The following is a 14,273-nucleotide window of genomic DNA, read 5'->3' on the forward strand; positions in this document are numbered from 1 at the left end:
CTTCTAGTACTTGGGATGTCATTGTTTATACATTCTATTAATTTTCTTCTTCAAAAAGCAGGCAGTTCTAAAATTAAAATGAATAACAGGTAAATTAGTCCCCAGAACTGTTAACAATACACTTGGTTAACTGAAACTAAATTCTACATATCTGAAAATACTGAACAATTCAGAAATTTAAAATTCGCACTGATTAAAATGTATTCATGCATTTCCTCTGTAAAATACTAAACTGAACAATCAAGAGTTTCTTTCAATTTAATAATTACCGAGATTTCTGCAGCTATGTCCTGTTTATATTGCATGGGACACTGAGGATATCTGAGCAGTACTTAATCTGTCGTAAAGTATTGCCTCTGGAGAAGAAAGTCCATCTTATAGTCCAACACTCTGTCTACTTAGAAAATGTGCATATGTTTTTATATATATATTATCATACATTCTGACTTAATTTGAAATAATAAGTGTAATGAACACTGTACAATTTTTACATTCTGAACATCGGTACTAAGTATAAACATTGTCATCTGCCTATAGTTTTCAAAATCTAAAGCACCACAAAAATTAATAATTAAACCAAACATTTCTAAGCAATCATTTGGTTTTATTTTTAAATAAAGCCTAGTTCTCTTGAAGCTACTTATTACACCGTGACCATACAAATTACAAAATATGGGCATTTTTAATAGTCTTTGGAGATGAGACATGAAGAGATCTGTCTCTATAGGAATAAATAGGAAACCATGTACCAACACAGGAGGCCTTTTTCTTCTGCTTGACTGGACTTAATCTGTAATCCTTCATAGAATTTGAACTGTAATATTAATCACTTATACATGCATAAAAGTGCTGAGCTTCAGTTCTTCTGTAACTAAACAAATTAAAACATTTGTCTTTATTAGCTGAACATAATGCACAAAAAAAAAAGGTACAAATTATTTCTTTTTATGCAGGTCAAACCATGTATCAAAACTAATTTGAGAATTTCAACTGCTTGAGCAGTTAATTTATTGTTGCTGAAATGTAAGAATGTGTAGCTAACATTTTGATGAAAGAGCTGTTTTTTATAGTTCCCTCAGAAGTACGAGCATATTGAAGCACTGAGAGGCATTCTAAAAGGCTGAGCTTTATATCAATAAAAAATTGCCAGGTAGCTGTTACAAGCGGACTCTTCTTTAGAGAAGCAGTTTCTAGTAGGATCTTACTGAACATATGTGACTGAAGCAAAGACATTATTAAAACTTCAGTGTTGATGTTAGGTATTGCATTGTCAAAGACTCATCTACATCTATAAAATGTCTTTGTCCTGAAAATGCTGCCTCTAATTAGAAACAAACTAGTGTATTGCATACCAGCACATAGGGTTTACAAGGGTTTAGGCATTCTTGATCTGAAAAACCATTAACATCAGCTATTTGTTTTTTGTGTCTTGCTTTTCCTGGCTAAATATTCCTTTTTCAATGCCTATTTGAAGTAGGATCTCATTTCCCAGCAACCTGGGCTTGCTGACTAAGCATCAACCTTCACCCAATGTTCTGGAGTTTAATTTCAATGCTTTAAGGTTCTTCTGAGAGACATGTAACAATTTGAAGCAAACTGACCACAGCCTTTCTGAAGGTTACAGGAGAGACTGACAGAGCTGAGAGTTTTCAGCCTGAGGAAAACACAGCAGGCAGCTCAGGGGGTATTTGAGCATTGTGTATAAGTACCTGATGAGGGAAAATAATGAAGACAGAGAAGTTTTTCACTGGCACCAAGTGACTAGACAAGAGGCATAGGGCACAAACTGAAATAATTACCATATGAATGTGAGAGGAAAGAAACACACACAAAAACACTACAGTAATGTTGATCAAACACTACAACAGGTTGCCCAGAGATTGTGTGGAGTCTCCATCCTTGAAGATATTCTGAATCTAACTAAACAACATGCCCTGACAACATGCTGTAGCTTGGGCAGGTGGAGTGGTCTAGACTGTCTTCAGAGGATACTTCCGAAGTTCTGCCTTTCACTGTACTAAACTGCAACAGTTCTGTGATGAAACTACTTCAGATTTTGTAACTACAGAATCATGACCCTTCTCTCTGAACTGTGATTTGAATTAGCATCCAGAAGGGATAAATAGAAGCTACTGGTCATCTTTTGGTTTGAGCCTTCCTAGTTTCATTTTCTGCGCCTATGTGATTCCCTTGTAATAGGAAAGAAACTCAACATTCTGAAAGCTCTTCATAAGTCTAAATTCTTGGTATTTCATCCATTCCCACTGCTGAGGACAGAAGTGTCTAAGCTGGCTAGTATAAATGAAAAGACACCATGGCTTTGAATCTGTCATGATGCTTTATAGAAAAATAGCACAGTAAGTGAAACACTGAAATCCAGTGGTTTTAAGCACTCTTTGAATAGTTGAGCTTCATATTCTCACTATATATATGATGCACATATTTAGTTGATGCCTTCTTTTCACAAAGATCAACCAAGAACCAAATGTTTTCCCCCTGTAATCACTTTAACCTTGTAAATCAAACTGGGGAACAGAAATCTGCACAAAAAAACTGTCAGCTGCTCTTATTCAGATTAGAAATATATGGAACATCACTTATTAGTACAGTATCAGATGAAACCTATTATCACTTATAAATGAGATGTGAGACTTTGTAGGAATTATGACAACTCTAAAGGCTTAATTAATTATTTTTTTAGTAATTTAAGTGAAAATTGCCCCTATTTAAGATGGCATTATAGTTATATGTACCCAAGGCCACTTCATACCTCACTCACAAGGAAAGCGCTAATGGCAAAAAACAAACAAAAAAAATTAATTAATTGTTTTCAGAATTTCCCTTATAGCTTAGCAGGGGGGTGGGATATTCTGCAAAAGGATGAACTGGATTTTCATGTCTGGACACTTTTGTTATGACTTTACACTTTTGGTGTCTTTCAACATACTCTTGTCTGCCTGCCCAAAATCTTTATGTATAGCAGAACTTCATGTAGCATTTTGTCAGACTTCCTTAATTCAGCTATTTATTGCTGGACAATACTAGACAACTATGTTCCACAAAGGAGGCTGTACTTGCAAGCCATTTGTATGTGAGCGTTGCAGGCTTACAAGAAATTTTTTTTGTTTGTTTTTTTAAAAGGCACTGTATAAGGATGAAATACTTTTAGCTGTGGTAAAAATGCTATCACTGATTTTCTCAGTACAGCTTTCAACAGCAGTATCTTCCTGTTCTGCAGCTGCACATGACAACACAGGTAGAAACATTATAGTGTCTTATGATCTTTTAAAACTGTCGGTATGTTGCAGTGAACAAACAGTCTGGGAAAAATGTTACTAACTTTAATTTGTTTGAATTCAGTATTTAATCTGTCTTAACAGCCATGATTTAGAGCTGTTTACAATGATAGTCTAAGGAGCAGCTAATAAAACTAAACTATGTTAAAAAAAAGAAATTAAAAAAGGGAATAGAATATTCATGTCTAATGCAACAATGTAATAATGAATTGAGTATTTAATGTAGTAAAAAAGAAAAGCCTTCTTCATTCTGTTCAAGTTATTGTGGTACTACAAAAACAAATAGAGAAATCCAGTATATTAACTATTAAATCTGTTGTCATTATATCTTATTAATTATAGACACTCATTATACATACATTTTTGTAATTTACTCAGCATAGAGGATAGATACGTCCTAAGCTAGTTACAAATTAACATATTCAAGGTTGTACCCTTCCCAGATCTAAAATCAGAAGTACTTATGAACACATGAATGGCTATTGTAGTCCTAAATCTGCCTTGTATTCATTTAATTTTGATATCAGTTATGCTGCATACTTATATCTGGAAAATTATGAGAAATTTAATATGAAATAAATCTCAACTACATGATCCCTCTTGGTTACATTTCAGATTTATAAACCTACACGAACATTTAGATGATGGTTGTATAATGAAGTGACCAGAAATTAGCATGAGCTGGGAATTGTTATGACTGGGAAGAACTGAAAACAATTAGAGAATATACCACTTATGAGAGGGTTTTGATTACATTTGAACAAATACTGATTAAAAATATGTTGCTCAAAGGTGACTATATATGTAAAGGAATAGTGAACAGCTTTGTTTTAGATTTCTTTTGAATGTTTGCAGTTTTAATTAGATATGGGGTAGCTTAGACTGCTGCCAACATCTATTGAGGATTTTCCATTGTAGAAATGGTAGCTTAATGAATATTTAATATTTACAATGTCTAACATTACAATATGGTAATCTTAATATAGAATGAAGTGTCAGGGTTAACAATTGGAATCAGGAAACATTTTTTTTTCCCATCAGAAATGTTAACCCATCCTGATGAATATTTCATCCAATACATCCTTTAGAAAACAACAGTAAAATTCAGAGCTATGTCTTTAATCAGAAAAACAAGAATAGAAAATGTAATGTATATGGAATACACCTAAATTAAAGTTGCAAGTATTTCTTATATTAGACCTGCTACTTTATAATTTATTTCTGATACTGTCCCCAACATGAGAAGTATTTAAAGAACTTTGAAAGAGGTTTTTTCATACCTAAAAGTCGAAATGTCCATGAACTACAGAAGTAGAAGGACAGATGGTAGAAGAGTAAGAAGTATAGTTTTGATTAATATTTAAATCTATCTCATATTTTAATGCATTAATCACAAATTAATAAGAAATGTATATAAACATTACTCACCTCTTGGGTGCTTAACTTTTCTATATTTAAAAGATTAATGTCCACTCAAAGTTTATTTATACAGCAGTTGTTTTCACTTGGGGAAGTGTGTTTGAACTCTGTGTGTCTGGGGCGCTTTGCTATTAATTCATATGTACCTTAGAGGTGAAAATGCTGTAATGTCTTATAATTTCATAAATATGAAACAACAAATCAGCTGTGAGGCACGGAGCTAAAAGACAGGAAAAATGTTCACTTGACATCACAAAGCTACATTTAGAATCAAATTCCCTCTCTTGGTGTAATGGAAAGATCTCAGGTTTGTTCTGTACTCTTAAAAATACCTGACCAATTGCTACTTTTTACTAAAGTGGCTAATTTTGCTGAAGAGAACATCTTTTGATCAGTGGCTTTTTAAAAATTTTTTTAGTGTTATTAGTATGATTTATTGATGGGCCTTGTTTATTTACTTGGAGTTAAATTGAGATCCAGGTTTTGGGTTAATAGAGGATCTGCTCCTGTGTCAAGTTTCCTGTTTCTTTTGATTAGCTGCTCTTCTCTTTATTGTGGGTATTGCTTGCTTTGTATGATTGCCAAAGAATTTTAATCCATCAGATCTCCAGCTATAGCAGTGGTGTTACTCCATGACCTGGAAAGAATCATAACTGTGACTGACAGTCTCTATTGCTGAGCACTGACTACACTACAGATTCCTGGAAGGAGTTTCAGGTGGTTCCTCACGGTCTAGACATCTATTCCACAGTTATCTGTAAATGAAATCCCTTCCGTCTTATTTCTGTTATGCCTATGACTGCAGTATGCATGACACTTAAGAGAAACTGAAGCCCACATACTGTATCTCCAGTTATCCCCTAACAAGGAATGTCTATTCCAAAGGCCTGAGCTAAATTTTGTCTTGTAGAGAAAAATGGAAACCTTCACCATAGTAACTGATGGTCAAAGGTAACAGAACAATATAACAAACAAAGCTTTCAAATATGATTTAACTAAGCATGCAATCAATTTGGTGGAAGAACATTTAATCTGTGAATCTTGATGGGGCCATGAGAGTTGAGGCCCATGTTGAATTTGGTACTTCTTCCTTTCAACTGCTAAAGCTAGAAATTGAATTGGTTGCTTTGTTGAATGCAAAATATTTGCATACAGCTTCAAGACCTAGATATTAAAGGAATATATTTCCTGTTAGATGTGGCTTTCTCCTTCCAATAAGTACTTCAGTACTAGAAGAAGTTGTTGATGACCTTAAATTTGTACCAAGGTTCTGAGTATGGTGGTATATTTAAAATGACCTTTCTTTTTCACTTAAGCTAAGCATACAGAGTATGAAATAATGTTGCAAGATAAGTAGAATAGCCTTTGGAGTTTTAGTAACAAGATAAAAATGTCACAGGAGCAAAAGTCTATGTAAGTAGCATAGGAGTTTTCAGTAAGCATTTTTCTGTCTAGGAAACCAAAAGTAACATGCAAATACATCTCATTGGCACCAAATTTCAAAATATCAGACAATTCACAGTGATTTCTTTTGGTAAAATGCACCTGGAATGATGAGACAAGAAAGTTCATTTTTTTTTCTTAATGGAGTTAACAGAATGCTTTTATTCCTTTTTATTTACTTAGGGTTAAATTCAGTTCTACAGGTCCCAATATGCTCAAACTCCTTTTGTATTTGGTGGAATGAGTAAAACAGCCTAAGAGTAACCAGACAGGAGATTTTACTAAATTGTAATCTAGTAGGAAGCAATTTCAAAACCAGCCAGATCAGCAGGATTTCAACATAGTAATCTGTATGCAGTGAAGTCTCAATATAAAAAGCTTATGTGTTCATAATTTATGATTAAACATATCATTATGTACATAAATCTTTATATACTGAGACTTCAGGGCAGAAGTTTACCTATGCATAAATTCTGCAGTATTTCTGAGACTTTGTTATATTAGTTTTATGCAGATGTTTCAAACAATAGAATTTTTTCCAAATTTAATTTTTATTTTAAATTTTCATAAGCAGGTAACTGCAAATAGAAAATATTGCACCCCTGATTGAGTTTGTGGATCATAGAAAGGCACTAAGGTCTCTGTAATCTATAGCAGAAGGTCTTAAGATTCTTCTGGCAGAAATTCTCATTCCTGCAAACAGCAGCTAGAGCAGGATCAGCAAATACTGTATAGTGTGTTCTGTAGGCCCTCCAGTCCCAGTTTTTCATGGGAATCACTCATTATTTGACAGAGAAATGAAAACGGTAGAAACCAGAAAAAGAAAAGAAAAAAAAAGTCAGATATTTCTCCACTGGACTTTTCCCTTTCTCTGCACTCATTGGAAGATTATATACTCATCTGTCTCTCCCCTCCCACTCTTAACCCATGCACAGACTGGTAAGATATTTTTCCAGTTGCTTGACTTCTGTTGAAACTTTTTGTTGGCTTTTTGTTTGCGGGTCATAGTAACAGGGGGACTCTACTTTGAAAGGCACAGAGGCACCCATTTGTCAGCCTGACCCAGTCTCAAGTGAGGTGTGTTGCCTGCCAGGGGCACAGATCAGGGGTGTTGCAGAGGGGCTGCCTGCTCTAGTAAGTCCTACTGACTGTTACTCATTTCTAGTGGTCCATGTGAGTGTTAATGATATGCACAGCATATCAGAATAGTTAGAAGGATTACAGAGACCTGGGACAGGTGGTTAGGGGATCTGGAGCTTGGATTGTCTTTTCATCAATTCTCCAGAACAAAAGGGGAAGACTTTAAAAAGGCTAGGCGGATCTGGCAGGCTCATAAATGGTTAGAACAGTGGTGCCATAGTCAGGGGTTTGGGTATTTAGAACATGGGTCTTGATTTGGGAGTCCAGGTCTACTGGGGGGCTGGTGGAGCTGGTCTAGGGAAGAACTGTTTTGGTAGGAGGCTTGCCAGGCTGGTCAAGAAAGCTTAAACCTAGAAGTGCTGGGGGGGGGGAGTATCATTCCATCCCAGCACACCCAGTCAGTTGCCAACACCTATGATAAATGCTTGGAGAAATGTAGAGAAATTTCAGCAGCTCCAGCCAATGAGTTGGCTTCATTTTGAGCTCAGCTTAGATGTCTCTATACAAATGCCCATAGTACGGTGAACAAACAAGACGAACTAGAGATGTGTGCACCTTTATGGGGATATGATATAATAGGCATCACAGAAACACGGTGGGATGGTTCCTATGGCTGGAGAGTTGGAATGAAAGGTTACAGGCTTTTTAAGAAAGACAGGCCTGGCAGATAGTGTGGGGGAGTTGCTATTTATGTTAGGGATAGGCCAGATAGTATGGAACTCTGGGGATAGGTGATCAGCTAACAGGGAGTTTGTGGGTCAGGGTTAAAGGGAGAACAGCTATGGGGGACATTACTGTGGGGATCTGTTACAAACTGCCTGATCAAGAGGACTCTGTGGATGAAGCACTCCACAGACAGATAGGAACAGCTTTATGCTCACAGGCCCTTGCTTTCATGGGGGACTTCAACCATCCTGATATTGTTGGGGGGACAGTATGTCCAGGCACAAGCAATCCTGGAGGTTCCTTTATTGTGTAGAAGACAACTTCCTTCTGCAAGTAATAGAGGAGCCGACAAGGAGAGGTGCCATGCTTAACCTTGTGCTCACCAACAGGGAGGGGCTGGTTGGAAATGTGATGCTCCAGGACAGCCTTGGTTGTAGCGATCATGAGATGGTCGAATTCAAGATCCTCAGGAAAGTGAGAAGAGCGTGCAGCAAGTTCACTGCCCTGGACTTCAAGAGAGCAGACTTTGACCTCTTCAGGAACCTGCTTAATAAGGTTCCATGGGATATAGGTCTAGAGGGCAGGAGGGCCCACGACTGTTGGTTGATATTCAAGGATCACCTGCTACAAGCTCAGGAGTGTTGCATCCTAACTAGAAGGAAGTGCAGCAGGAGGGCCATCTTTGGATGTATAAGGAGCTGCTGAGGAAACTTAGAGGAAAAAAATAAAAAAAAAGGTAGAAGCAAAGACAGGCAGCATGGGAAGGATACAGGGATGTGGTCTGGGAAGCTAGGGACCAGGTTAGGTAAGCTAAGGTGCAGTTAGAATTAAAGTTGTCTAGGGATGTGGAAGGTAATAGGAAGGGAAACTATAGATACATTGCAAATATAAGACAGACTAGGGACAATGTGGGCCCCCTCAGGAAGAGAGGGAGAACTGACTTCCCTGGATTTGGAGAAGGCTGAGGCTCTTAATGACTTCTTTGCCTCGGTCTTCACTGGAAAAGGCTCTGACCACACCACCCAAGGCTTGGAAGGCAGACAAGGGGACTGTGAGAAAGAAGATCCCAGGCCCACTGTGGGAGAAGATCTGGTTCGAGACCATCTTAAGAACCTGAACATGCACAAGTCCATGGGACCTGATGAAATCCATCCACGGGTCCTGAGGGTGCTGGCAAATGAAGTTGCTAAGCCACTATCCATCATATTTGGAATATCATGGCAGTCAGGTGAGGCTCCCGATGACTGGAAAAAGGGAAATATAACCCCCACTTTCAAGAAGGGAAAATGGATGACGCAGGGAATTACAGACCACTCAGTCTCACCTCTGTGCCTGGCAAAATCTTGGAGCAGATTCTCCTGGATGGCATCAGCAAGGTGGTTGGTGACAGCCAGCATGGCTTCACTAAGGGAAAATCCTGCCTGACCAATTTGGTGGCCTTCTATGATAGGGATACGGAACTGATGGACAGGGGTAGAGCAGTTGACGTTATCTACCTGAGCTTGTGCAAACATTTGACACAGTTCCACATGACATCCTTGTCTCTAAATTGGAGAGATATCAATTTGACAGATGGACCACTCGGTGCATAAAGAACTGTCTAGATGGCTGCATGCAACGAGTTGTGGTCAATGGCTCAATGTCCAGCTGGAGACCAGTAACAAGTGGTGTCCCTCAGGGATCAGTGTTGGGACCAGTCTTGTTCAACATCTTTGTTGGTGACATGGATATTGGGATTGAGTGTGCCCTCAGCGTGTTTGCTGCTAACACCAAGCTGTGTGGTTCAGTTGATACGCTGGAGGGAAGGAATGCTGTCCAGAGGGACCTTAACAAGCTTGTGAGGTGGGCTGATGCCAACCTTATGAAGTGGACATGAAAATGAACATGAGCCAGCAGTGTGCGCTTGCAGCCCAGAAAGCCAACCGTATCCTGGGCTGCATCAAAAGGAGCGTGACCAGCAGGTCGAAGGAGGTGATCCTGCCCCTTTGCTCTGCTCTTGTGAGACCTCACTTGGAGTATTGTGCACAGTTCTGGTGTCCTCAACATAAAAAGGACATGGAACTGTTAGAACAAGTCCAGAGAAGGACCTATTGAACTAAATCACTATCAACTGCTTGCTTCTAATGCAGTCCTCATAAGTTTAACTAATTATAGATAGGATTTGTCCATACTTTATGGTTTTGGTCTATGAATTCCTCAGTTCATTCGTTTTTTTAAGTGCTTCAAATGGACTACAACTGTATGCGTACAAATCTGGTCCCTAGAATATATACATAATACATGAAGAATAGTTGGTACTGACTATATTTAGTCCAACAAAAAGTGTGGAAATGAAATGCAAATACATTTAATTAGAAAGCAGCCTGTGAGATCAGAAGATGGCTTAAACTAGTTCTAAGATTATTTCTTAGAATCTAATGTTATTTAAGTTGTTGTTAAATATTTACAGGCAGTGTAACATTGAAAATATCCCAAGATATTATAGGATGCACTTACACTTCCCCAGGCTCTTGTGGACTACTTATTTTCCTTCTTCCATCTCACTGAAGAAATGTGTCAGGTATAGAATTCTGCAGTTTCAGCATAATCAGGATCATCTGAAATGGTGTGACTTAAGCCCCTGTATGCACAAGAGAGTAGTCCTGTGTAAACACAGTTTAGTTCCTAATACACAGCATCACTGTTTTTGAAGCATAGATGATAAAAGCACAATTTCTTGCAGCTTCAGTGCTTTGAGGCCAGCTTTTCCCACCTCTTATTCTGGAATAAAGGAAAAGTCCAGAGTGATTTGTAATTAATGGTTCTTTCTATGTTTTACTTCCATGCTGGTACAGCAACCCTCTGCTGTTGGCTTTATTCTCATGATAAGCTAAGAAATGTAAGAAGAAATCAAAGAAACTAAGAATAAATTGAAAGAAATTCCAAAAGAAAATTTATGTTTTCCAAGACTGTGAACAGTATAAAATATCCTATGTATGTATTCCTTCAGCTTCTTCACAGCTGTTCACAGTACACGAAGTAGTCAAATAGGCAGCATTTCTCTAAAGGATGCTGAGGATTTTTTTAAAAGTTATCAAGTTAATGAAAATATATGTTAATACTCAGCCAAATGAAACACTAAAAATTATAGCTAGTAAGTAGCATTATTATGACAGAAAAAGAGGAGGAGTTCTTTGTAGAATTGCATTCATAGGACATGAAAGAGAGGATGCCATGCCTTTTCATCTGCCTTTTTTTTTTTTTTCCCCTTTTAATACTTAACCACTTTAACGAGGAATCTTTTGTTACTGTTTTCAAGGGAGCAGAAGAAAAATAATGGCTTTGTTCTTTCCTTTAACGTTACACAAATTTTAACACAGAAATCACTTCTAACTGATTTGATTTAGTCCCTAACATTCAGAAAAGAAAAACTTTCTCCACTGGCATTTTTCATTAATTGATGTAGATTTTAAAATACACATTGAAAACTCCTTATGCATTATATAAAGACAAAGCAGATGACATGCAAAGATGTGATACTTCCCTTTGAACTGTCCCTTGAAATATTGAAATGTTCAAAACCTACAAATTAATTATTATTTTAGAATAATGAATTATGACAAAGAAATACATTAAAATATAAAAATTTACATCCCTGTTAGCCAAACACACTTAACCTTATCTTTCTGAATGCATTGTTACCTGGTACTGTTAATAATTAAGTGCACACTTGGAAGGCATCTTAAGTGCCTGACAATCTGTCAAATAGAGACCTTTTGTGGTCCTGAGGCATAAATTGTTGTTTCTTCTTTCAATAAATAGTATAAAATGTTTGTTATATATCAGACCTTGGGTTAGTTTTAGGGTAACAAGCTATGAAGCAACACCCTATGGATTTATGTATATTAGACTAAATATAATGTGGCATAATTAAAAGCCTAATGGAAATTGAAAAATGAATAACATTTGCCTGGATATAATAGTTGGACATGAAGATGTTTGAGACCAAGAGACTAAGTGTAGTAGCACTTGTTGCATTGTGTTGCCTGGCTTACAGGCATCACCAGCTGGATAAAAGTCTGTGCGCATTATTTATACGTGTGTGCACAGGTAGGTTTGTGTTTATGTGTGACTAGTGTGGTGAGATATATATGGCCTTTCAATAAATGTTATAGTAGAGGATATACTTCTTCCTGTGAATTATATCACATTTTATTTTTATCAGCAATAACTAACTTTCCTTAAAATAAACTCCATCTAATATATGCTCCCTGTGGTCTCTTCAGGTTCTCCATACAGAGACAAGATCACTATAGCAATTCTTCAGCTGCAAGAGGAGGGCAAGCTCCACATGATGAAAGAGAAATGGTGGAGAGGCAATGGCTGCCCAGAAGAGGAAAGTAAAGAGGCCAGTGCTTTGGGAGTTCAAAACATTGGAGGAATCTTCATTGTGTTGGCAGCAGGATTGGTGCTGTCTGTCTTTGTGGCAGTAGGGGAGTTTTTGTATAAATCCAAAAAAAATGCCCAGTTGGAAAAGGTAAATATTGTCTTTTCCTATTTTATTTTATATCAATGTTTTATTTAAATAATACTGGTAGTGAAATGTAAGTGATGCATACTGATTGTTTACCATATAGTACAGTACTTTTATAACAAAGGATCACAGCAAAGTACCCAAAGTCTTACATTTACAGCTTTTAATTTGTCTTCAATGTGTTTAATTGTAGCCAGATTTCAGGACAAGTGACTATTTCTCCTCTTATTCAAGCCTGAAAAAAGACAGCTTTTTACTCCTGGAAGTTCACTGCAGTTAATTTTATGGATGAAGAAGAAATCCGAAACTGTAATGGGAAACAATCTTCTACAGATAATTCTGATTTTCAAAAGACAAACTGTAGCTCAAAATCAAAATCTAAAAATGTCTCTGTAGAAATGTTCTTTACAGAAGTTTATACTTGCAAAGTGTCCTGGTAGCATCTGTAAAAGATTACATCAGCATGGATTCTTTTTGTGGGTTTACTACTGATATGATGTCATGTAATTTCAAATTGAATCAGTTTTAAAAATTCTAGTGTTAATTTGTTCTGTACTTGCAATTTATAAAACCACAATACTTTAATTGTATCAACACTAGTAATATCTTGTGAGATTCTTAGTTGGAAATATTATTTTTTCATGATGAATAGATCTTTATATTTGTATGTATCCATATTTGAAACTAAATTCAAACTTTATATTTCATTGCCATGACAGATTCTGACTTTTTAAAATTGTGAGAACCTGTTAAATTTTACTAGGTCTTTTTCTTTTTTTCTTTTCCTTTTGAGGAGCTTGTGACCAATTTCTATATTTCTATTTGTAAATTTAATGTAATAAAATCAGTAGTGAATCCTATAGCTATATTTATATTGTTATTTTTCCAGATGCTACTGGAGAGTTTTTGTAGCTTGAATCATTACTTAGAAAATTTTAAATTTGTTTCAACTTCTTTTGAGACAGTATTTTGGTATGCAAGCATCCTTTTATAAATATATTAAAAGATTTTTTTTCTAATATGCACAAAGGCAGTGTGAGGTTACGAGGTCCTAACCATAGTTTGAACATGGGTGCATTTTATTAAATTGTTAAAGGAACATTTAGATCCTCTTCTTTATGATACTTTAGGCTAATTCCTTTCTGTTAACATACTCTTGGAATGCTATGTTTCTGAAATGAAATTGTGAGTTAAAAGATATCAGTTACTTAAGTAACCCATGTAATTCTCAATAATTTTTATCCATTCCTAATGTGGATATCTTATGTGGATTTCTTATGGACATCAGTATAGTCTGGTTTAGATTTTCTGGATTTTTAACAAGCACTCAGAAAAACAGCACTATTTTGATAATCTTGTAACATGAATTCAGCAGTTTGCAGAGTGTGAATGCATATCTTAGGTGACAATAACAGTCTGCTGGCCATTGTGTGAGGAAACAAACAGAAACTTCCTAATTAGGGACTTGTTTCTCTAAGCCCTGTGGTTGTTTTCTGGAAGTATCTGACCTTTTCACAGTACTTATGCCAGAAAAGTCTCATCATCAAGTACTGAGATACTTAAAAAAGTTAGGAGCGAATCTGAAGCAGTCAGGTCTCTCTCCTCTCCTTCCTCCTTGCCACCAATCTCTTTCCTTCCCTCTTCTTCTTTCCCCACTGCAGCCACACACTCTGATTGCAGGGGACAAGTAAAATTTCAGTAGCACTTTACTTATGAAATCAAATCAACAGGAAAATTATGCTAACATCCCTACACTTGGCCTACCCTATCATCCCTTCACCCTGTCTTGTCCTGCA

General features: G+C 36.6%; 1 protein-coding gene across 6 annotated transcripts in view; it reads left to right on the forward strand.

The window, feature by feature from the left end:
* GRIK2 (glutamate ionotropic receptor kainate type subunit 2) overlaps nucleotides 1-14,273 on the forward strand; it is a 402,122-nt gene that overhangs the window by 373,847 nt on the left and 14,002 nt on the right. For 5 of the 6 annotated variants that reach the window (XM_057410866.1, XM_057410863.1, XM_057410864.1 and 2 more), the window contains one exon: nucleotides 12,230-12,480. In XM_057410866.1, coding sequence (XP_057266849.1) covers nucleotides 12,230-12,480 — 251 coding nt within the window. Of the gene's footprint in view, nucleotides 1-12,229; nucleotides 12,481-12,670; nucleotides 13,184-14,273 lie in introns of those variants that run through there. The other variant, XM_057410865.1, reaches the window with a different exon arrangement.

The sequence above is a fragment of the Pezoporus wallicus genome, unplaced genomic scaffold (assembly GCF_028554395.1).
Source record: "Pezoporus wallicus isolate ANWC-B61680 ecotype Strahan unplaced genomic scaffold, APGP_CSIRO_Pwel_v1 contig_747, whole genome shotgun sequence".
Lineage (NCBI taxonomy): Eukaryota > Metazoa > Chordata > Aves > Psittaciformes > Psittacidae > Pezoporus > Pezoporus wallicus.